General features: G+C 58.6%; 5 protein-coding genes across 5 annotated transcripts; 3 read left to right on the forward strand and 2 right to left on the reverse strand.

The window, feature by feature from the left end:
• Positions 1 to 482: 482 nt before the first annotated feature.
• Positions 483 to 2,011, forward strand: P884DRAFT_205598 (extracellular aldonolactonase; the record flags this gene model as incomplete). The annotated part of the gene is made up of 4 exons (XM_069438664.1): positions 483 to 889; positions 1,093 to 1,324; positions 1,383 to 1,616; positions 1,679 to 2,011. 4 exons carry the CDS (start codon positions 483 to 485, stop codon positions 2,009 to 2,011), a joined length of 1,206 nt encoding a protein of 401 aa, XP_069295799.1.
• A 6,216-nt stretch (positions 2,012 to 8,227) lies between these two features.
• Positions 8,228 to 10,471, forward strand: P884DRAFT_205199 (uncharacterized protein; the record flags this gene model as incomplete). The annotated part of the gene is made up of 3 exons (XM_069438635.1): positions 8,228 to 8,632; positions 8,686 to 10,145; positions 10,210 to 10,471. The coding sequence occupies 3 exons, from the start codon at positions 8,228 to 8,230 to the stop codon at positions 10,469 to 10,471; spliced, it is 2,127 nt and encodes a 708-aa protein (XP_069295800.1).
• A 4,654-nt stretch (positions 10,472 to 15,125) lies between these two features.
• On the forward strand, positions 15,126 to 18,977 carry P884DRAFT_45274 (uncharacterized protein). The gene is made up of 4 exons (XM_069445902.1): positions 15,126 to 16,379; positions 16,463 to 16,648; positions 16,742 to 17,260; positions 17,338 to 18,977. Exons 1-4 carry the CDS (start codon positions 15,442 to 15,444, stop codon positions 18,860 to 18,862), a joined length of 3,168 nt encoding a protein of 1,055 aa, XP_069295801.1. The 5' UTR covers positions 15,126 to 15,441; the 3' UTR covers positions 18,863 to 18,977.
• Positions 18,978 to 19,695, reverse strand: P884DRAFT_45270 (uncharacterized protein). Its single transcript, XM_069445901.1, has one exon. It carries the CDS (start codon positions 19,603 to 19,605, stop codon positions 19,093 to 19,095), a length of 513 nt encoding a protein of 170 aa, XP_069295802.1. The 5' UTR covers positions 19,606 to 19,695; the 3' UTR covers positions 18,978 to 19,092.
• Positions 19,696 to 19,785: 90 nt separating this feature from the next.
• On the reverse strand, positions 19,786 to 22,619 carry P884DRAFT_301379 (P-loop containing nucleoside triphosphate hydrolase protein; the record flags this gene model as incomplete). Its single annotated transcript, XM_069444849.1, has 2 exons — positions 19,786 to 22,250; positions 22,325 to 22,619. 2 exons carry the CDS (start codon positions 22,617 to 22,619, stop codon positions 19,786 to 19,788), a joined length of 2,760 nt encoding a protein of 919 aa, XP_069295803.1.
• Between the last annotated feature and the right edge of the window lie 311 nt (positions 22,620 to 22,930).

Below are 22,930 nucleotides of genomic sequence, written 5' to 3' on the forward strand. Positions count from 1 at the left end.
CCACCTCCCGTTCCCTAATTGCTGATCAGTTGCCCGGGGGTTTCTTTGTCGATTTCTCATCAACCGTTGGCCACAATGGAGTCACGCCAGACCATCCGAGCCCCGTTGGTGGCAGCAATGTCGAGACAAGGATCAATTGCGCCCGTGCCGCTCTAGAACAATGACGGCCCGTTCAAGCGCCCCGTTGTGCCGTTTGCCTGCGCCCAACACGGTCACTTCATTGTGTCATGATCGGCAGGGGCACGCGCTTATTTGTAGAAGCCACGCCCGCCGCCGAAGGGACACCGCATTCCCCAAAACCCACTTCACCCTGCCGACATTGAACATTGATTCAGCGCCGACCCCAAAGTAACAAAGATTCAAGAAAGGGAAAAACACAAGCTTAGACCGGCATACGTCACTTGACTGAGACACACGGGCACCGACTAGCGCCGAGCTTAGCGCATTCTTAAAACCGACACTACCACCCGCATCGAATCGCCATGCGGACTTCCTACGGCGTCGCTTTCGCCCTCTCCGCCGGCTTCCGGCTGGCGACCGCCGCCCCGGTCTGTGGCGGCGGTAGCGCTTCAGATCTCCTCTGGGTCACCACTTACCCCGCGGGTGAGGGCGCGCAGGGCAAGCTCCTCACCCTCAAGCTGGACGGGTCCAAGCTGGAAGTCGTTGCCCAGTCCGACACTTGCGGCCCCTATCCTTCTTGGTTGACCCAGGCTGGTGACGTTCTCTACTGCGTCGACGAAGCCTGGGGTGGCGACCACGGCACCCTGCACTCGCTCAAGATCAATGACGATAAAAGCTTCACCAACCTGAGCCAACATGAGACCGTTGGAGGCCCAGTGAGCACCGTCATCTACGGCAAGGACGGCCGTGGATTGGCAGTGGCTGATTAGTGAGTATTTCCCCTTTCCCGAGGGCACCATACCGAGTCCGGGGTCAGGCCGGGCGCAAGTGCTGCGGTCTGGCGTCTGTCCCGCAAGGTTTGAATAGCGAGAGACCTTATGCAATTTTTTTTTTTTTGGGGGGGGGGGGGGGGGGGGGGGGGGGGGGGGGGGGGGGAGAGGGGGATCGAGGCTAACAGGCTGTTGCCCGTAGTGCCGGAGGCGGTATCGATACATTCAACATTGCCGATCCCGCTGCGATTAAGCTGCTCAAGTCCCTCGTGTACCCGGCCCCGACCGACGGCCTTCCTGACCCGCAGAACTCAGCCCGGCCTCATGAGGCCATCCTGGATCCCACGGGCGAGTTCCTCGTCTTCCCCGACCTGGGCGCCGATCAGATTCGCGTCCTGAGGGTGGACAAGGAGACGCTGGAGTATGTCGAGAAGGTATGTGTGGCCCCTCCCGACCCGTGCAGAGATTACCGGGTACTGACAGTTCCGGCAGCCGAGCTACACCGACTTTGACCGTGGTACTGGTCCTAGGCATGGCGCCTTCTTCAAGTCTGGAGACAAGACCTTCTTCTATCTCGTCGGCGAGCTCTCGAACTTGCTCCAGGGCTTCTCCGTCGCGTACAATGACGACGATAGCCTCACCTTCACCCGGATCCACAACTCCACAACCCACGGTGACGACAAGCCGCTCCCGGAGGACACGGCTGCGGCCGAACTTTGGATCGCCGTACGTCTACAGAAGCCTCGTTGCCTCCTAAGATACTGATTGGTTTACTGACCGCTTCACAGCCCGGGAGCAACTTCCTTACCCTCTCGTCTCGCTTTGAGAGCTCGCTCGAGTACACGGTTGCCAACGGCACCAAGGTGCCCTCGGACCCGCTCATCACCTTCTCCATCGACAAGGAGACGGGCGCCCTCACCCACGTGCAGTCGGCCCCTGCGGGCGGCATCAACCCGCGCCACTTCTCCTTCAACAGCGACGGCACCCGCGTTGCTTCTGCGCTGCAGTCCGACGGCCGCGTCGTCGTCTTTGAGCGCGACCCTTCTACTGGCAAGATCGGCAACGCCATTGCCGAAGGAGATGTCGAGGGGATGCCCAACTTTGCCACGTTTAAGCAGTAGGATTCGGGGTCGGAGAGGCGCAGGTATGACGCGCTGTCTCTTTGGTTTGGTTTCGCGTCTTTCTTTTTCATTCATCATGGTATCTAGATTCTCTAGAGAAGGAAGCCGACTGGCGAAATTAATATCCGTCTTATCATCTTAGCGCGGGCGGGTGGCCAGACGAACAGAATCGCGAGAGAAGGCGGCTAGGAGATAGGACAAGAGCTTACCAGAATCGCAGCGGCACGAGCGCCATCGCCAGTGACCATGCATGCTCTAGGTAGTCACTCCCCCGCGCACAGCATACCCTTCATGGAGATTCCGAAGAGAGGTGGATGAAGAAGGCCAGGGAGGTTGCAGGATGTGAAACCGGGTCGATCCCTTCTCTGCTGCCGAGCGTCCCGCTGAACCTCCCCGGATCTACGTAGATCTGAACCCCCCCGGTCTCGTCACCCAAGTTACGGGTGAGTTTGTCTTGAGGGCATGAGAAACTCGCCGCACGAGGTGCCGGGCAGCCCCCTTCATTACCTGCCGGATCCGGACCGAGAGAGATCCGTTTCATTGGAAGCTAATGTTGTTCACGGACGGTCTCGAGAGCTCCCTAGTAACCAGTTGACCCCTTCCATAACCACGAGCACTTAATGCTGCTGCCACCTACACGGAGCGTGTATTATAGTATGATTGTAATCCTTGTAATAACTAGTGTATGTGCCTAGAATTCAGATAAACGCATACACTAGTTACATCTTGGTACTGCATCTCGGATCAAGTTGTCTCGGATCAAACCCGCGCGCGAGCTCAGATTAGACCCACCACGCTAATAATGCTTAGTTACTGAGACCCCTCCCCCCCTTTTCACCCCCCTCCTCTTCTCCCCTTCGCCCAAGAGAAGGTTTGAGCTCGGACGCGGATCAGCAGCCAATATTCGATCCGGTGCTGACTGACCACGCAGCGCGACGGTGTTCACGTTGGCAACCCCTGAAACTGTACGGGTGTACGTCCGTACATAGATACACATTTTGCACGGAGTAGTTCGTAGACTACATTACTGGCGCGGGGGATTTCAGAGGGCACTAACTGAGGAGATCAGGACCAATACTGCACCTGGTACTCCGGGCGGCAGTCCTTTCGGGGTAAGAAGATGGCAAAAACGGAAAAAAAAAAAAAAGCAGAGAAAGAAAGATCGAGGAGAAGGTGGTCCGAGATCCACCGAGTTCGGTCTCGCTCTCGGTGGGTGATCGTGCGCGGTGCCAAGCGACCAGACTTGAGAGAAAAGAGGAAAAGCCGACAGGCTCGGGAACGACGCTAGCCCCATGTCGGAACATTCTACGGAGTACAATACACAGTAGCGCAGCGGCCAACCCCAATTCGGACGGTTTGATGCGCAAGACGTCAGACAGCTCAGATCTCGTCCGCAGCCAAAGGCCGCCTGGGGAGGGTGGGGGGAGGAAAATGGAAGGCACCGTCGCGTCCAGATACCTACCGTACACTAATCCGTGCATAGTGTACGTGTACAGATAAGTTAACTCTGTCCTGCAACGAACGGATGCCGGAGATGGCGGAGTCATCCGGTGGACCCGGTACCCGGCCGCGCGCGTGGGCTGATGAGGATAGGCCCTACTCGAGGGAAGGAACGAGGCAACAATGAAGTGGTCGTGTGTCTCAATGGTCTTTATGCGGTGATGTTCATGGGAAGAGCTATCGGCGGCGGGAACTACTGAAGGTAATATATTTTTCTGCCTCGGAAGAAATGTCAGCTGTCAGTAACCGTCAAACGCGTACCCATACTCTGCCGCGCCTCACCATCACAATCGAGGGTATCACCGGTGTGCGGATGGGAATGGTATCAGGAGGAGGAAAAAAAAAAAAGAGAGAAGGGGTGAGCCATAGGCATTTACGGCAGATGACTACGGCGCCCTCAAACGCCCGGTCGGTCGTCCGCCGCTTCCCTCCCCCCCCCTTTCCACCCCCCCTTTTCCCTTTTTCTTCTCCGCCCCCGGTTCGCAACACCGCGGGGGGCCTCCGGAGGGTCCAAGACAGCGGAGAGCACGGCGCTTCGGCCGGACCCAGACCTCAGCACCCGGCGAAGGGCAGACGGCGGAAGACTCGGCCGGTTGGACGGGGGACGGAAGGGGGGAAGTTCTGCGGCGGGTCGCTGTTCAAAAGGCAGGCGTCGCGGAGTCGCAGTGATGAAATTTCGCTGCAACTATTATATAACCGCATATACCTAGGTATGTAGTCGCTAGCAGTCACGGGGTAATAACTTAGCCTTTAGCAATTGGGCCGAGGCCTGCGGTGCTGCGCTGGAGATGATTCCCGATCGCCACAACGCCCCTCCCGAGCTGGGGTCCAGATGGTCGAGACGCAGCGATGAGTGGCCTCGGGCTATTGATTAATATACGGAGGTATTCGGCTGTCGGCTCCGGGAGTCCCCTGACCGCGCGGCACGCGGCACGCGCCATGGCCTAGCACCGAATCCCAGGAAGTCGGGTTGCCGACGGGAGCCCGCAGAGCTTCTCTCGTCTGTCAGACCGAAAGAGCTTCTTTCGATGTATGTATCCATGTACATACATTGAGTACATACATACGCACATAGTCGCGATGCCTATAGTCATGCCTACACTGGTTCCTGCTCTGCGGCGTGGTCTTCTTGTTTTGCTTGGCGTTCGCGTCTGGCTGCCATCGTCCATACTTGTATGGGGGTTGTTGAGAGAGAACTACTTTGATTGCAACTATTCGGTCCGAAGGCTCCTTCGGTGTTCACCCCGTCTACGAATTGGAGGGCTCCTAAAAGCAAGAGAAAGCAGGCTGCGCAACGAATTGCACGTGCACAGTGCAAGCGATCAGCAACAACCACCCCGCTGCAACTACTACAGTAATCCGTACATACACATCTACGTAACGAACCAAGGATGCACCGCCACTCCTTCATCCTCCACGCCGGAAACTCGGTCCAAGAAAAGGACGCGGCAGTAGCGAAGTACGTACTGTAATCCGCACATACATTGTGTACGACGGATTGCAGAGTAGTTACGTTTTCTGCAAAGCCCAACACTTGGAGTTACCGCTGTGGCCGACCCGGGATTTGGAATCAGTGGAGCCGCCTGGGACCGCTAACACTATTTTGCGCAGGGACCATTATTAGCACTTCACTTGCGCTGAGTGTAGTCCGTACACTACGTTCAGGACCGGTGCGCTCCACTAATGCACACCAACTACAGAGTGCCCACGCAAGGCTTACTTCCTTGGGAGTTTGTTGTCTCGGACATCGTTGTTGTTGGCGGTCTCCATGACGATATAGATGGTATAGCCGACGGTAGCATGTTCGTGTGTATACGGATTACGTATGTACTGTACAGTACATTCTGCAGAGATACTGCCGTTGCTGTAGACAATGTCCGTCCTACCTTACCTTGGATGTATTGTCCTGTAGTCCGTACATCCATAAGAGATACCTGACTTCCTTGCCTACAGTAGGTACACACCTACCTAACTAGTTACCTAGGTAAGGAATGCATCTGAGACGGCACTGTTCCTACCCCGTACTGCGGCGGTGTCAGGGTCCGCTCGGTTACCCGAAATAGGACACGGCTTGCTCGACAGGCCAGGTACCACAGACTCGCTGACGGTGGCGATCTTAGGGTGGATCGTGGTGCTCACGAGGTCTTGTGCCCCAACAAGAAAGGAAGGAGTCCTCATTTGCGGCGGAAGCAGTCGATTCTGTGTGCGGAGACGGAGAGCACCCGTATTCACATGACCCTCAAGCTGTCGTTTGCATGTTCAGTATGGATGCAAAAAAAAAAAAAAAAAAAATTAACCGCGTGCCTGTGCATGACGGAAGGGCGGCGGCAGCGTCTCGAAATACCGGCTGTCACAGTCCCCGTAACCCGAAAATCAGGTCAGGGCTCAACATGCAGTGGAAGCCAGCCATACCAGGCAGAGGGATTGGATGACGCGCGTGCGCAGATACATGGTACGGTGCACAACACGGCATACCCGGAGGGTGCAGCCTGTCCCCGCGCTTGCTGCTTCGAGCGATGATCTTGTCCTGCCATCCTGCAGCTAGTGTCCGGACAATCAGACGAAAAGCGCCCAGTGCGGTGTGTTGGGGGGTGGGGGAAGGGGGCCGCTTCTCGAAGCCTTCGACCCGTCTTCTAAGGGACCCTGTTGCCGGACGATGCGGGAAACCCGAGCCTTGGTCTGACGTGGTTCAGCAGCCAAGAGATTGCTAATGCAGGTAGCGTCAAGCGGCTGCCGAATTTATGCTAAAAGAAGGGGATGAAAGGTTTGCTGAGGCTTCACCTCGCCGTGTTGCGGAATTGCTCCTGTGCGCATTGAAGAAATTCCAGCTCCTTTTCAATGACTGTTTCCATCTCGAGCGGATAGAAGGCGTTCTCCTGCCACCAAGGTGGCATGTTCTTCTATCGAGGTTGCTTAGAACTGTTGAGATTTACTACCGCACTCCAAGCAAAGCAAGAGACGCGAGCGCTGTCGCGGTTGTTGTCCGCTTCAGCTACCAGTGTTCGTTAGTCAAGGGGTGATGATTCATTCGAAAGACTGCGGCGTGGCAGGCGCTCGACGCCATTCACACCTATCATCATGCTATGCATACTAGTACTTGTATTTCCTATCGCCCAGAGGATACTGTACGCGAGGTCTTTTGGCGCCCAAGTCCGCCCGTCAACACACCACCCGTCGCTGAGTGACATGATCGGCGGACCTAGGATGCCACCTAGAGGAGGTTGGATGGAATGCTCGGACCCCTACATGGATAGGGCCTGCTTCTCTTTGCAGTTCTCGCTTCCGACACTCACCAATCCCTTCGCGAGCTAAAAAGCTCACTTCTGCGTTACGAAAGGAATGCAGAATTGGGACCCGACGGTGAGACGGTGGATTATGGGAAACAATGTCCTGAAACTCGGCGACGCAACTTCGAAGGGTATACAGGAGAGTTGACTGATGGCAGCGGGAAGCTGCGGACCTCGACCCAAAAAAAAAAAAAAAAAAAAAGTGGCCCAGTGATCGCTGCGAGCGGTTCGAATCGGAAACCCCACCCCCGCGTTTTTTTGGTTGGCATGCCCTCCTTCATTTGCTTCTCTCCGCACACCCAAACTTCCTGACCCACCATTTCTCATGCCGGCCTGGCCTGGGCGTGCTAATGTGAAAGACACCACTTCGTACCTCTATTGTGTACACTACTGCGGTAGTATCAGCAGTCGGTGTCTCGTTGCCCATTTGCCACCAATGACACGGCCGCCCTGATCGCGTTGTGCAGCTCCCCAGAATTTTCAAGGGCGTGGCAGGTCTTTGGTGATAGCTAGTGTATTTGGTCTGGTGGAGAAAGACCACAGTTGTTTCGGTTTGGCGCGCGAACCATTGCAGTCTCTTTTTGGCCCCACCCCTACTCTGTACGGAGTACTAGTAGACATCTCCACGCTCGGAGCAGGGCTAGAGACAAAAACCCGGGAGAAAGCCGACATTCGAAGCACCTCACAATGCATCTTCTTTCGAAGCGTCCATGCAACCCTCGGCAAGGGCCTTTCGTGCGCAACCGCAGTCGTCTCCTCACCCCGGTCGGCACTAGTGCATTCTACCCCTGCTCCCCGCCGCCCGCCCTCCGTTAGTCAATGGCAGGCTTTCCCGGCTTCCTTCTAAGTTAACAGGTCCAGGCGCCTCCCCCCGCAGAGACTCGCCGTTTTCGTTAGCACGGTACAAGTGCCTGCCCCAGACACGCGCCAGCCCTTGCCTGCTGTGGTTCGGGGTACATTGGTTCACGGACTGCGGCCGCGCCCCCTGATTGGGGTCCCCAGCTTGTCTCGCAAAGGCTGTACCCCGTTGTGGGGGATGGGAGACATATGAATCCGTCACCTTCCGGTCCCCAAAATCCCGGCGCAGCTTCCCTCCCAATTTCCCTACCAAGCCCTTTCCGCCCGAACCTGACGCACCATCGCCTGCGCCAAACCAGTCATCCGGCACTGGCTCTTCGGTCTTGTCGGTAGCGGCACGATAATGCGACTTCGACTGCGAGCCGCGGGTCCTAGTGTTTTCGGTGCTTGCGGCGTCTGGAGCAGCCGCGGACGTTGCTGACCGGTCGTCCAAATCGAAGAAACAAAAGACCTAAAAGAAAAAAAATAAACAAATAAAAAAAAGGAATCGTCGACGAATTCACTGTCTCCAAACTTGTGGACACGCTAAAAGGCCCCCGTCCGCCTGGTGTCGCGGTCTGCAGAGCTCAGCATGTCGCCCTCCTCCAACGGCGACTCGCCCCACTCGGTCACGGCCACCATGACTACTGCTGCCGCGGCCGGCGCCACGGTCGTCAGGCAGTACCCGCCGCTGCCGAATCGGGACTTCACCGTCGAGATACCCTCTCCGCAGCAGCTCTCTGCCGGCGCTAACGGCGCCAACACGATCAAGTCTCCGAACTCGCTCAAGGCGGCAACACGGACTCCGAACTTCAGCCGGGAAGGCATCCTCGGCTCGGCCCAGAAAGCCCGCAACCTATCGCAGTCGTCGGATAACAGGCCGGAGACGATCACGAACGGCATCCCCAAGTCTGCGGGTGAAGAGGGCGTTAATCCGCTCAAGAGGAGAAATACAGATGCCGCCGTCGATTATCCTAGGCGGAGAGCGACTATTGCCGTACGTTGGAATCGCAACCGAACCGTGTTTCCCCGATACTGACCAGTCGGTAGTGCGAAGTCTGCCGCTCGAGAAAGTCGAGATGTGACGGTACGAAACCGAAATGCAAGCTCTGCACAGAGCTTGGTGCAGAGTGCATTTATCGCGAGCCCGGCATCAAGCTCGACGCGGGGGACAAGCTCATCCTGGAGCGCCTTAACAGGATTGAGAGCCTTCTGCAGATGAACCTGGTTGCCAACCAAGGAAACAGTATCAACTTGTCTCACGACTCGCCAAACATGAGCAATGGAACCGCCCTGAGCGGGGATAACCTCCTGGTGCGGGACCCGAGCAGCAATTTTGTCTCCATCATCCCCAGCGGCGGCCTGGGGACCTGGTCGGCAAACTCGACAAACATCTCAACTATGCCAAAGGTGCACACCAACGCGGCCCTACACCTTCTGCAATGGCCGCTGATCCGCGACTTGGTCTCGCGGCCGTATGACCCTCAGATTCTCCTCCAGCTTGAAATGGCCCGCGAACCGCTGCACTCGCTCGCGAAGACGCCCTGCGTCGACTTGTCCAACACGAATGCGTACATCGAGGCGTACTTTGACCGAGTCAATGTGTGGTACGCCTGCGTCAACCCATACACCTGGCGGAGCCACTACCGGATCGCCCTATCCAACGGCTTCAGGGAGGGTCCAGAAAGCTGCATTGTACTTCTCGTCTTGGCGCTCGGGCAGGCGAGCTTGAGAGGCAGCATATCCAGGATCGTCCCGCACGAGGACCCCCCGGGCCTTCAGTACTTCACGGCCGCTTGGTCATTGCTCCCGGGCATGATGACTTCCAACAGCGTCCTGGCCGCCCAATGCCACCTGCTCGCGGCCGCCTACCTCTTCTACCTGGTGCGGCCACTGGAGGCCTGGAACTTGCTCTGCACCACAAGCACGAAACTGCAGCTCCTGCTCATGACGCCGAACCGAGTTCCTCCGGACCAGCGAGAGCTTATCGAGCGAATCTACTGGAACGCCCTGCTCTTCGAGAGCGACTTGCTCGCAGAGTTGGATCTACCCCACTCTGGCGTCGTCGCGTTTGAGGAGAATGTGGGCTTGCCCTGCGGTTTCGAGGGGGATGAACAGGAGGCGGTCGGGCGAGACGAGCTATGGTACTTCTTGGCCGAAATCGCGCTCCGGCGATTGCTGAACCGGGTCAGCCAACTCATTTACTCCAAGGACTCGATGGCCTCGACGACCAGTCTCGAGCCGGTGGTTGCCGAGCTGGATTTCCAGCTGACGCAGTGGTACGAAAGCCTGCCGGTGCCCCTGCAATTCCCATTTACGCGCACCATGTTACCCGATCCGGTGCAGACGGTGTTGAGGCTGCGCTTCTTCGCATGCCGGACCATCATCTACCGCCCGTACATCCTCGCGGTCCTGGACAACGAACAGGCCATATTGGACCCCGCGGTGCGGGAGGCCTGTACCAAGTGCCTAGAAGCCTCCATCCGGCAATTGGAGCACATTACCGCGCAGTAAGTGTCCTGCCCGCATCTCCTATTGGTCGACGCCCCTCCCAATCTAACCAATTGACCGCAGTCACGCCGGACACATGCCTTACCTCTGGCAAGGTGCGCTTTCCATCGTGTCGCAAACCTTGCTCGTCATGGGTGCCACAATGTCACCGTCGCTGTCTACCATTCTCTGGAGCCTCGTCCCCCACCGCGAGGCAATCGACCAAATCATCAACGACGTGGTCCTGGAAATTGAGCGCTACGCCGTTCTTTCTCCCAGCCTCAGCCTTTCGGCTGAAATCATCAAAGAAGCTGAGGTCCGGCGCCGGACTTTCCTGAGCGGTTGATCCGCTGAGCGGGCCGTTCCCGAAACGTGTGCGTCGAGCATGCACCCTGCCTCGCTCCCTCCTATCGACCACGCTTCGGACCCCGTGGGAACGACTATGGCCCCTGCACCTTCAGATTCCCCTTTTCTGTTTCTGGGAGATGCGTGGCGCCATCGCACATCCACTGCGAACGTCTAACGTCCCGCCCAGATCTTCCTGCCAGGACACTTGTTCTAAGGCATCGACGATGCACGCTACCAACAGTCAAACATCACGCGATAGCCCCGCCATTCCTGACCGGCACCCTCGCAACCAAGTGCTGGGGCACAGCGGAGGTTTCGGCGGTCTACGGCATCAGCTGCGAAACTGCGCGCCTGGTTTTCCTCTGAGCCGGTTTCCGTGCTCAAGATGTGCACAAAAGAGCTGGCACGTCGGGAAAGCACACGGATGCTTCCCCTGTCTCCCTGTCCCTGTTCCTGAAAAAGTGGGCTGGCAGTTTCAAGTGGGAAGAATGTCCGGCCAAAACGCAGACTGCTGAGGATCTGCAGGCTCGGTTCTGGGGTTGCACACTCTGTTTGCCGCAGCGAGTCACAATTTGACCTCTTGTTGAGCAAGGCTGCGGATGACCTTTGGGATGCGGAGAAGCCGGCCCGAGCTGCCGCTTCCCACCTCTCCATTCCCCGCTCCCCGCATTCTCTTCTTGATGCGCTCCCTGCTCGGGACATAATCCGAACGGGGACGCATTCCTATTTTTTTGTTGCATCTTAGCCCTCCGGGGCTGGTTCCTAACGTCGAGTACGAAAACCTGGAAAGGGGGGGGGGGGTTCAAAATCGGCATGGGATACACCGACCACCGTTTGGCGTTGGGATGGAGTGCCTTTGTGAGAACATGCTAGCTACGTTTCGGATGTTTCTGTTGGATATTCATTGCGGTACTATCTCATTAAGATGCTGGATATATCCCCGGGCTTATACCATTCAATATGTACTCAAGGGTTTGGTGATCGAGCCGTATGAGTTAGGTTGCCTAAAGAAAAAAAAAACAATTTCCCCAAGTTCCATCCGGTGTACTGGTGAACCGTTTAGGTCGTGATCGAATCTCCTGAACAACTGGTGATGGTCTTTGCGTCCATGAGATCAAGCCACAACAATGACGCCCATCGGCGGCGGCATTTGAGTCCTATATTTGGTCTTTGGTCATGGCTTAAGTGGTTCGGTTCCCCTGTGCCTGTATGATCCATCTCGGCCCACCACAACGGGTGCAGCATTGCGGGGCCTTCTCTTACCCACTTTCTCACACCAAGTATTCCTCCTTCTCCCCCCTCGTTTCCCATCTCACCGGGGCCCGTCCTCCGACGCCACATGCAAGGGCCGGAACGATCGCCGAGCATGGGCACGGCCGCACATTTGTATGGGAAGCGGAACGGTGGTTGGGGAGGGTTGGTGAGAGTCGGATGGCCTCGATGGGGAGGAACCTCATCGGAGAAGTGTTTCCATCAAAATCAACGGGGGTGCACTCTCGGTGGACTTCCCCAAATGAGCATAAGCGCATTTATCTTTTTTCTCTTCCTTTTGTCTCGTTTCTGCTTCGTCCCGGTCAAGATCGGATTGAACGGCGGGGCTTCGTGCTAGCGCGCAATTCCGCACGCTTCTCTCTAGTTAGTTATTCTCTCTTCGCCCTTGGTTACTTTCTTTCCATCGGCAGAAGCGGGTGGGGTTGGGGAGGGAGCAACAACGCCGAAAAGCGCCCAGACCTGCCATCTGCCACATCACGCATTCCCATCCTCCCGTCCATCATCGTATACTACAGTAGTGTAGTTATTGTAACTTGGCAGTTATTGGCTCCCGGTTCCTTACCCGAGTCACTAATCGTGCAATGGTGGCGAGGCGCATAGTTGTTTCTTTGAGCCAAACGCATTTCCCCCAAGACTCGTTGAGCGGATGGGTTAGTTATCCAGCGCGCACCCCCCCCCCCCGGCGGGGCCCCACCGGCCGCCCCCGGGCATGGTAAACAAGCCAATGCATCCTTGCTATACGAAGGAGTGTTGCGAGGTGGATTTGCGGGGAGAGCGGCGGCGTTACTGTATGCACATCTACGACGTTGCGTTACTGAGCAAGGATCAGCTGTTAACTATGGGTTTGACGTTGGAATACTCCGTACGGGGATTGTCTCCATCCCGCCATGCTAATACACTACTTGGTCTACTTTGTACTACCTAGTGTAGTACGAACTGTGTATCGAACAGAAACGGAACATTGAAAGGGCACGTTTTTGTCAGACACGCAGTGATAAGACCGATCTCGGCTGGCGCCGTTGGGTGCCTCCACTTAGCGCGTATGTAGGGGTACCTTACCGTCGTAGGTACCGTCGGTAGTGTAGTGTCACAAAAGCCCGCAGGCAGGGGTGTGGTTCTCGACGCATTCTCGAAGCATAGTTATCCTGCAGGTTCCAATTTCCTGCGGTACATAACTAAGGTACATACAAACGCTATCTCCATGGTAATCTGGCCTGCGGGAATAAAGGACGAACACGGACGCCGAGGAGAACGGGAAAGTGGGTTCGCAGGAGCTTCGAATCGCTCGAATCATTCTCAGCGTGTGCCGTGTCCTCCACATGGGCGTGGATGACAATCGCTTACAAAGCCCCCAGGGTGGGGGAAGGAATGGCGCGACGGTGTTTGTCGAACTTTGCCGTGGCCCGAACGGCAGCCCACGCGAACCGTTCTGGGTTGTCTTGCAAACCGCGCGTCTCTCCTTTCATCATTTCAAATTCCAAATCTTCAGAAAGGCTCGGTTTCCTGCCACCGTAGCCCCTCCAAATCGTGTGTTTTCTTTCTATCCTTGGCAGTAGTTATTTCACTTTGTTTTTTATCTTCTTGAACCGACAAGCCGTGGGTGGTTCGTAATCGCCAGTGAAGTGAAGCCCTAAGATGCCGTTGTAGGCGTCTTCAACTCGGAAGCCTGCATACTTGCATATTTGCAAGAGACTTGGATTGAATTCACGTTGCGTATGTGCCTATTGACGCCCAAGAAATCGGCATCAGGTACAGGTTTCATGGCCGTCGGTTGCACGGCATGGCTCGATCGGCGGCCCATGGTCGGCCTGCTCGGAGTGGGTACCCTTGGAGCACCCCGCGTTCGGTTTATCGGCGGAGTGGTCCATAGGTGCAAGTCATCCCCGACAGGATGGCGATAGTTATCCCAATTGGCAGGTAGCGTGGAAACCCGAAGGTGGCCGACCAGTAACTACTGCGTCGTACATGGCATTCCCCGTCCGGTCAAAGAATGGCCGGAGCCGGGCACACCAAGCCCCGTCTTCGGGGGCCTCGCATCGGACTGCGACAGCAGCGCAGAACCGGGACAGGTGGGGCCGGCCGTGGTGCTTGTAGTTCTCATTACCGGTCCGGACCAGAGATATCGCAGGATTTGCGAGTCCTCCCTTCTCGTCATGTCAAGGGGTTCCGTCCGCGTCGGCGCATCCTTCTTTGCATTTATTTGACTCCTTCTCGTTCCCATCTCTCCTCGCCCGGGCGACATTCCCGACATTCTCATCATTAGTGCACGAGTATGTCCGTATGAATGTACGTGTGATACTCCGTACACGCTCCGTACCTGCACGGCAGCCTGTGTCGTCATGGCCCTGGCCGGATGTGAGGAGCGGGCTGTTCCGCTAAATGCCGTTCGCCAGAATGCGGGGCCGAACCGGCAAGGCCCGCTGCCGGCTGCCCGGCTGCCAGGGAGCGGGGATAGCGGAACCGGGTTTTTTTTTTTTGGGGGGGGGGGGGGGGGGCTGTGTGGGTCCTGTTCCTTTCGTTTGACGGACGATCTCCGCGCGGAGGAAAAGAACCTGAGCTCGAAACATGCATCTTCCCTGCTGGGAGGAAGTTTGCTGGATGGGCCCTGACCAAGGGGTCCCCATGGTGCAACGTACTGTAGTACCAAAAATAATGTCGGGGAAATTCATGCAGCGTACGGATATGCCACGGTCGAAGAAACGACAAGAGAGATGAATCGGCGCAGACCCAACTGCATCCAAAAGTTCGTTCGGGTCGCCGTGCCCTGGGTCACGTGATGCATCACACCGACCTCTCCCCCGCCTTCGAAATTCCCATTGGACCTGCCGCCCGGTCAGCTGCGTACACGGGAGGGCCGAGAGCAGCCCCGTTGCACCGAGGCACTCATCGTCACCTGGCACGCCGGGCTCGTTCTGTTTAGTCTCTTTCGAAAACTTCCCCTGCCTGCCTGACAAAGTGTGCAGAGTGGAGGATCGTTTTTGTGAAGCCAGCGGACTTGGCTTGCTCGCTCACGACTCACGGGGCTCGGGTTGTGGAGCTCAAGAAGGCTTAGGGCGCCGTTAGCGACCTCTGGAGCGATTCCCGTCTCGTCCCATCGCCGCATCACCGCATCGCCACCCCTCATCTGAACCTCCTTCCGAGAAACCATCTACACCTTCCCCGCATCTACGCAAGTAGATCCCTTCGGTCTCGCCCTCACCTCCCCGTCTCCCATCTCTCGCTCTCAGGCCGCTTATCATCGCGGCAGAGCCCAAAGCAGCCGGCACCGATTCTTTGGCGTGTAATTTGGAGGCCTTGTTGGGCTAATTATCAGGCTCTCGTCCAGGATTAGGTTCCCAGCCCCTGCCAGGGTGGCCCGTCGTTCGAGGGAAGGCGTGTTGTGCTGGCAATGCACGTCGACCATCCGCGATTGGGGCATCCATAGACCCGCCCTTGCCCGGCCAACCGCGCTCAACCAGCTGGCCGACACCTTTGATCGCCTAAACTTCTGCCATCCCAAGCCCCCATATCTCCTCCCACCGCGCGGCTGCCCGACGCACACGCACACGCACACGCACATCCGCACGCACACACTCAGACACACATCCAACGCACACGCAGCAGAAGAGGGGGACCAATTCCCGGAGCCGTCGCACGCACTTGGACCTCGAATGCTTCTGCCGCTGGCTGCAACCGCGGGGCTGAACACCGGGACGAATGGCCGACGTCGACCGGCGGCAGGGCGGGCCCGGCACCTCGCGACGCAAGAAACACGCCGGCAAATCGAAGGCACAGCCCGCAAATGATTGGCCAAGGACCGGCGAGCCACGCTCCCGTGCGTCGCCTCGCTGGAAACGCCCGGGAGATATAGACAAGGACCTTGTCGAGTCGTCGTCGTCTGACGATGCCGACGAAGCCAAAGCTCCGTCCACCTCGCCCAGGAAACAACGGCGGCGACCCCGTCCTCAGATCCCGGCCTCCACGAGCTCGGACACGTCCTCTTCGGACACCACCGCCCCGGCCAAGACCCCGCAACGTTCAATGAGGCGACGCCTGAAGAGCACGCGGGTGCCCAACGCGCCTGTGCCGCCCCCCGACACGCCGCCCGCCCATCGGCGCCCAACCTGCGTCATCGAGGAGGACGACGCCGACGACACTGACGACGCCGCACCCGCACCTTCGGGTCCCTCGCGCCCCGCCAGTCGCCAAACCATAGCTCGCCGCGAGTCGAGCCCCCGATCCGCCCATCGCTACCGGTCGACCCCCGAGTCTCGCCGCTCCCCCAGGACCTCCGTCTCTGACTCGGAAGACGACACCGGCGCCACCTCGGGCTCGGATTCGGAACAGGTCATCCTCGCTTCTGGGAAACCCCCCCCGCCGGCCCCGATGGCCCCTCCCATTCCCTCTGCTCCTTCGGCCGCCGCCGCCGCCGTCCGCAACTCTCTGCAGGAGCGACTGAGCCGCCGCCCGGAGATGGTCTATGAAGAGGACGACGGCGACGGCACGTCGAGGTACGCCCCGTCGGTCGCCAGGCATCGCTCGCTATCCCGCCCTGCCTCCAGCAGGCGTGACTCCTACCGCCGGCCCAGGGACATTACCGTTTCCGGACCCCCTAGCCTTGACGGGACGCGCCGGTCTCGGTCGAGATCAAAGAGGTAGGTGTTCCATTACAAACAAGGCTACGGAGCCATTCCATGCCGTTCATTCGTACCCTCAAGTGTGCTAATGCGTCGTACAGTGCCAGGCCTTCGAGAAGGCACTACGAATCCGACGTCTATATATCTTCGCGGCCTGCTTCGTCCTTCAAGCGGCACCATGCTGCCTCCTCCTACAGCCTGGCCTCCTCAGCCAGGCGGTCCAGCTTATTTGGCGATTTCGCCGCATCCACACCCCGCACTCCTCAACCGGAAAAGCCAGCGGAAGGGTCAGTTCTCCCCTCCCTTCTCCCCGCCCCGGGGGACCCCGGCCAAGCAGATGACGGCGACGTCTTTTTCCCAATCTGACACTCCAGCTCTAGTACTACCGTGTGCGTGTCTTGCAGGGACGACACGGTTCCCCGGAGCAAGACGGTCAAGCTAAAATGCTGCCACCGCATGTGCCACTCCTGTCTGCGCAAAGCCTTCAAGCGATCGCTCACCGACCCGGAGCAATACATGCCACCGCGCTGCTGCACCTCCGACAATATCCCCCCGCGGTACGTTGATATGCTGTTTGACTCGGGCTTCAAGAAAGACTGGAACGAGAAGTACAAGGAGCACACCAGCGGAAGGGGTTTCCCTTGTCCCTCGCGGAGGTGCGGTGAGATGATGAAGCCCGAGAATATGCGTAGCGAGGGCGGCCGGTGGCAGGGCAGGTGTACCCGCTGCAGGACCAAAATCTGCGGATCTTGCAACGGTCGGTGGCACCCCGAGCCCAACTGCACAGGAGGCAATGATTCCGCCTTGTTCGCAGAACAGCCGACCAGGGAGCCTTGGCAACGCTGCTACCGCTGCAAAGCCGTGGTGGAGGTCAAGGGCACCCGCAACCACGCGATCTGGTAAGTCGTTCGCCTCTCTTTCGCTTCGCTCTGTGTCCTCTTGCCGCTTGCTCACACGCACACGTTTCCTCATCCAGCCGTTGTGGTGCAGAGCTTTGCCTAGGATGCGGCGGGAAGTGGAAGACTTGTGACTGCCCGTGGTCCAAGGACGACTTCTTCGACATGGACACGGTGAATTCGCGGCCTAACCCTTTCGCCTCTCGGCCGCCCTCGCCTCGGGAATTTCGCTCCGATTTTGCCCCTCCCGTTGCTGCTACTGCTCGGCCGCGCCCGTCGAGTTACGAGGAAGACGCGCATATACGCCGTTTCCATGAGTTCCGCGAGGACCATTCCGCGCGGAGGATGCACTCTTTTGACGAGACCGGCCACCACAGCGACTTTGACCGGCGGCGAGACGAGTACAACTTTGATGATGTCACCCCCCGTCGAGATCGCCGCCGGCGCGTGGAGGCGCGAGACTACGCCGCCTCTTTTGTGGACGAAGACTACCACCGCCGAGCAGCAACCGTCGTCGCCCCGTTACCCCCGCAGCCCCATGTGCCGCCGGCGCCCCCGCCCCCCCGCTCCGCATTCGAGCCGCCTTCACGCCCGGCTTTCGATCGCTCGACGCCCGATTTCGACTACGGCACCGCGGTACATCGGAGCCGAGCGATGCGCTATGAGTCTCCGGAGAGATTCGACGACTACATGATGGACAGCTACCCGCCGGAGCGACGGCGCCCTCGCTCTCCGGATCTCTGGCCGGCGCAGGCGCTCCACCAGGAACGGCGTCCCCGGTCTCGTGATAGGCGGCATACTTTCCCGTCGGGATCACGGCCTACGTCGCCGGATGTGTGGCAACTGCCCACCCGGTATCCGTCGCCCGAAAGGCCGATGCCGGCTCCAGAAGAGAGACGGCGCGCTCCCTCGCCTGAGAGGCGCCGGGCATCCTCGCTCGAGAGGCGTTTAGCCGGCAGATTCAAGAAGGAACCCAGACAAAGCCCCGCTGCTCCGGTCGGTCCCGGGGCGCTCAGCCCGGCCGGTGCTCTGGGTCCCTTGAGTCCGTCTCGCGCCACGGCACCGCCATCCCGAGCCGCCACCCACATCGGAACAACCATGCCTATGGCACCGGCCCCTCCGCCGCCGGTAGCTCCCCCCCGAAGACACCACACCATGGACGAAGACGTCTACGGCCCCGGCGCTGGCATGGGTCCCCCCCTTCCGGATTGGTTCGGCCCGCCATTGCACCACGGACATCCTCACGCGCACCTGCACTCGCATCCTGCGCCCCCCAGAATGGGACCAGGCATGCCTCCCATGATGCCGCAGCAGCAGCCACACCATCCCAGCGTGCACGAGGTGGTGGCTGCGGACATGAACGCTGCTGCTGCTGCTGCTGCTGCTGCCGCCGCCGCCGCCGCCAACGGGTCGCCGCGCGCACCGCACGTCAGAAGGCGCCCACCCACTCAGGCCCATCGGGAGCATAGCAAGTACGACATCCCGAGGTCGTCAGTGCTGGCGGGACTGGCCGGATTCGGCCGGGGCGCGAGCCGCGTCTCGGAGTGGGTGAACTATGTGGAGCCGGGGTTGCCTGACGATAGCATCGGTGCAGTGGGGAGTTGAGGGAGCAGCCGCGTCACTCGTATAAACGCTTCTTTTGCTTATAGCCCTCCGGCTATCGTTACCGCAGTTAGCGGTCTTTTCTTTTCTTCTCCGTTTTTTACTCTATTTCTTTTTTTACCTTGCTTTCCCCTCTCGGCTCCGTTTGTTTTCTTTAGGGTTCACATCCCCGCATCATTATTCTGTCCAAGCTTTGCTCGAGTTGGGGTCTGAGCAGACCAGCTATGCAACTGTCATGGGTGGATGGGTGGGCGGACGGTGGGGTTCGGGCGAGGTTCGGCATGAAGAGCACGATCATGACGTTTTATGAATGAATGTGAGCGATATGACCGGTATGTTTGCGTGCAGGCATGTGTTGGCAGGTTTGGATGTCGGAGTAAGGTATCTCTACTTCTCTCTCGGTATATGACTGGATGACTGGATAGCTTGGTGGTGTGTGAAGCCGAGTGGGGGAAGAGCAAACGGGCTCGGATGTGGGAGGAGAAGGGCGGGAGGGTTGGCCTAGGTCGTGGGGAAACGAACTCGGAGAGAAGAACAAAAGGCATTCTGCTCCTCTGACCCAGGCAGAGAGGCTTTTTGGATTGAAGTACTAGTCTTTTCAGGGATGCGTGTAATGTCTTTATCTCTACTTGGCTCGCTGAATCGGGTTGACTCTTTGACTGTCGTTTGACGATGATGTCCCAGAGAGGAGGGGGACGAAGTGCTCGAACAACAACATAATCTGGGGAATCGCCTCCTTTTCGCATCTCAGGTCACAGTTTACTTAGAGTGCATCATCACCGGGAGTCAGATCCGAGGGTCTTTGGAACGATTGCGATCGTGGCCGCAGAACGTGCAAATAACCTCTATTGCGTCTTTCCAGAGTTTTCTTTTCCGACCAACACCACTATCCATCCTAGTAGGAACCCGCAAGCCCGGACAGATCATCACTTCTTGGCCTTCCTGGACGGCCTCGCGTTCTTCTCCTTCCTCTTCTCCTTCAGCAACCTGGCCTTGCGAATATCCGTCGCGCTCTTGAGCTCCCGCCGGCTGCCCTCGCCATCCTTGTACTTGCCGATGCGCTTCTCGCGCGCCTCGGCCACGCGCTTCTTGCGCACGTGGTAGTCGTCGCGGTACTTGTCGGCCTCCTTGGGCGCCTTCTCCTGCTTGTGCTTGTAGTGCCGGCCGCCGGGGGCGCCCGGCCCGCTGCCGAACTGGCGGACCAGGGTTGGCTTCTCGGTCTCGCCGACCCCGGGCAGGCGGCCGAGCTTGTTGGCGCGGCGCCACTTCTCGAACCGGCCGCTCTGGAAGGAGGCGGCGATCTTGACGCCGGACTCGCCGCGGATCATCTTGACGCCGCGCGACCCGTCCTCGTCGTTGGCGCGCGCCACGTACTTGCTGTGGCGCTTGTCCCAACGCATCTTGGGGCGCGTCGGCAGGCCGAACGCCTTGGCTCCCTCGTCGTTGGCCAGGTCCATCGCCGCGTCGCGGGCCGCCTCGACAAACTGGGCGGTGCCGCCCGAGTTGACGCCGTAGGCCCGCTCCTCGGCGAGGCTGGTGGTCCGGGGCGTGTACGACATGAAGACTTCTGGGTCCTGGAACGAGGTCTGGCCCTTCTTCGCCTTGGCACTGCTCGTCACTGTCACCTCGAGCTCCGATTCGGAATCCGAATCGTCCTCCCAGGCGTCTGGCCCCTCTGCACCGGGTCGGTCTCCGTCTGGCTCCTCGGGCTCGCGCCCGTTCTGTTGGGCTGGCAACCCATCGTCGACGTCGCCGTCGCCGGCGTCGGCCATTTCCGCATCCTCGTCCCTCTTCTCGGCCCTCCGCGGTCCCACCCTGGCCCTGAAGTTGCGCATCACCTCGGCCGCCTTGTTCTTTGCTGATTTGCCCTGAGGCCCGATCTCAAAAATAGTTTCTTGCGGTTTGAAACTGCTGATCTTTGATAGCAGGGCGCTTGCGGCTGACTCTCCGAAGAGGGGGTGCAGCTGGGTCCAGCTCTTGGAGGCGATGATCTCACGAGCCCGCTTGACGCTCTGGCTCGATGCCGAATTCCTCGTCTTCATGTAGAGCTTCTCGGCCTTGATCGTGACCTTCTTGAGAGCACTGAGGTCGTCCTCATCACTGAGCACCTTCTTCACCCATTCGACGTTGTCTTCGAGCTCGGCTCGTATCAGTGTGCCAATCACAACGTCCTGCGCGTAAGATGGTTCCTTGACCTCCTGACCAACGACCAACCTTCTGCCGAGGAAGAGCTGGAGGTCCAGGAGATACGGGAGGTCGGACTCCCGCACGAGAGCATAGGCCCAACCGCGTTGGCCGGCACGCGCTGTTCGGCCGACGCGGTGGACGAAGATCTTCGGCTGAGGGGGGAAATCGTAGTTAATGACGTTGGCGAGGACCGGGATATCGATACCGCGAGCAGCGACGTCTGTGACTACCAGGATGTTTGACCTGCCCCTCCGGAAGGTCTCGACTTGGATCTTTCGGGCCGTCTGGTCGAGGGAGCCATAGACGTACGAGACCGAGAAGCCGGCGTGCCGCAGTAATTGCGAGAGGTATTCTACGTGGTGCTTGGTAGCTGCGAAAATGATAGTGGAATGCTCCGTCGGCTTCTCATTCCGACTGGGCCGGTCCGAGCCGCGCTTCCGTTTCTTCGATTGTGGTTCTTGGGTCTCTTCCGCGGCACCTTTCGGCGGACCTAGTGGCATTTTGATCACGTTGTGGAGGATGTGAAGAAGGGCGCCTTCCTTCTCACCGCCCTTGACGGAGAAGAAAGCGCTTTCGAGATCGGGAGACACTTTGGTCTCGGCGTCGAGCCTGACAAGACTGGGCTCTTGAAGACCAGCCCTGGCGAATTCGACCAGGGACGACGGAAGGGTCGCCGAGAAGAGCAATGTCTGCCTCGATGGCGGAAGAGCATGCAGGATCTCGGTGAGCTGAGTGGCGAAGCCCATCTCGAACAGCCTGTCTGCCTCGTCGAAGACGACGTAGCGAATAGATGAGAGGTCCAGGGACATTTCGACCTTCAAATGTAGGAATCGACCGGGCGTAGCGATGATGATGTCAGGATTAGTAGCCATCAGGCCGAACTGCTCCTCCAGGCTGTCACCACCGACCAGCAGGACGGTCTTGAGGTCGGTCCCCTTGCCCAACTCCTTGACGACCTTGAGTGTTTGCAGTGCCAATTCACGAGAGGGCGACAGGATGAGAGCTCTGGCGCCGACCCTGGCGCTGTGGGCCTTCAGATGCTCAATCATGGGGATCACGAAGGCGGCCGTCTTGCCGGAACCAGTGCGAGCCATGCCCACCACGTCGCGCTTGTCGAGGATGAGGGGTATCGTCTTGCGTTGAATCGGGGTTGGGACGGAAAAGCCTTTCCGGGTGATGGCCCGCAAGAGATTCGCATTGAGACCTGTGTGCGCACGGGAGATAAGTTCTACAATGTCCCCCCGCGGAAGAGCAGAACAGAAGGGCGGGAACACTCACCCATGGCCTGGAATCCGCCGCCCTTCTTGACCGTCTTGCCCTGCAGGTTAGAGGATTTCCGGTTCGAGCTCCGCTGCTGCATGGCAATGAAGGCCTCGTCATCGTCGTCGTCGTCGTCGCCGCCGTCGCCGCCACCGTCCGAGTCGCCATTGTTCAGCAAGTCTCCGAAATCGAGGTTGGCGGGCTTCTTGGGGACTTCGACGTCGCTATCGCTGCCGGCTTCATTGGCGAACAACGAGCCGGCGATGTCGACTTCGTTCTCCGACATGGCCGGAGAGGCCGCCCGTCTCTTCATGGTGGAGGCGTCTGCGCTGCAGCTGCACGCGGGGCGGTGGTTGAATCTGAGAAGTTGTAGACACTGCGAAGCCCCCCAAACTTTCGTTGATGGGGCAAAACACAGAGCTACCGTTATCGCGCTGGAGCAGAGGAGCCCAGGGCCGTCGAGGTCGGGGTGTGTTGTGAATTTTCGGAATAGCCTTTCTAAATTTTAGTGGGGCCGAACCTCTTATCGCTTATCGCTCCCTTATCGCAGCCGGCGGCAAGCAACCTCTCCCAGGAAGCAACGAGACAGCGTTGAGCGGCGCCAACAAGCAAGAAGCACCTTTC

The sequence above is a fragment of the Thermothelomyces heterothallicus genome (assembly GCF_042370625.1).
Source record: "Thermothelomyces heterothallicus CBS 202.75 unplaced genomic scaffold P884_scaffold_19, whole genome shotgun sequence".
In the NCBI taxonomy this organism is placed as follows: domain Eukaryota; kingdom Fungi; phylum Ascomycota; class Sordariomycetes; order Sordariales; family Chaetomiaceae; genus Thermothelomyces; species Thermothelomyces heterothallicus.

Excerpts from the sequence above, each read along its gene's own strand:
- P884DRAFT_45274 (XM_069445902.1), top strand. The coding sequence starts at position 15,442 with ATGGCCGACGTCGACCGGCGGCAGGGCGGGCCCGGCACCTCGCGACGC. Across the intron at positions 16,380-16,462 it reads TCTCGGTCGAGATCAAAGAG|TGCCAGGCCTTCGAGAAGGC; the intron begins GTAGGTGTTCCA and ends TGCGTCGTACAG. Across the intron at positions 16,649-16,741 it reads CCGGAAAAGCCAGCGGAAGG|TACTACCGTGTGCGTGTCTT; the intron begins GTCAGTTCTCCC and ends CTCCAGCTCTAG.
- P884DRAFT_45270 (XM_069445901.1), bottom strand. The coding sequence starts at position 19,605 with ATGCGAAAAGGAGGCGATTCCCCAGATTATGTTGTTGTTCGAGCACTT.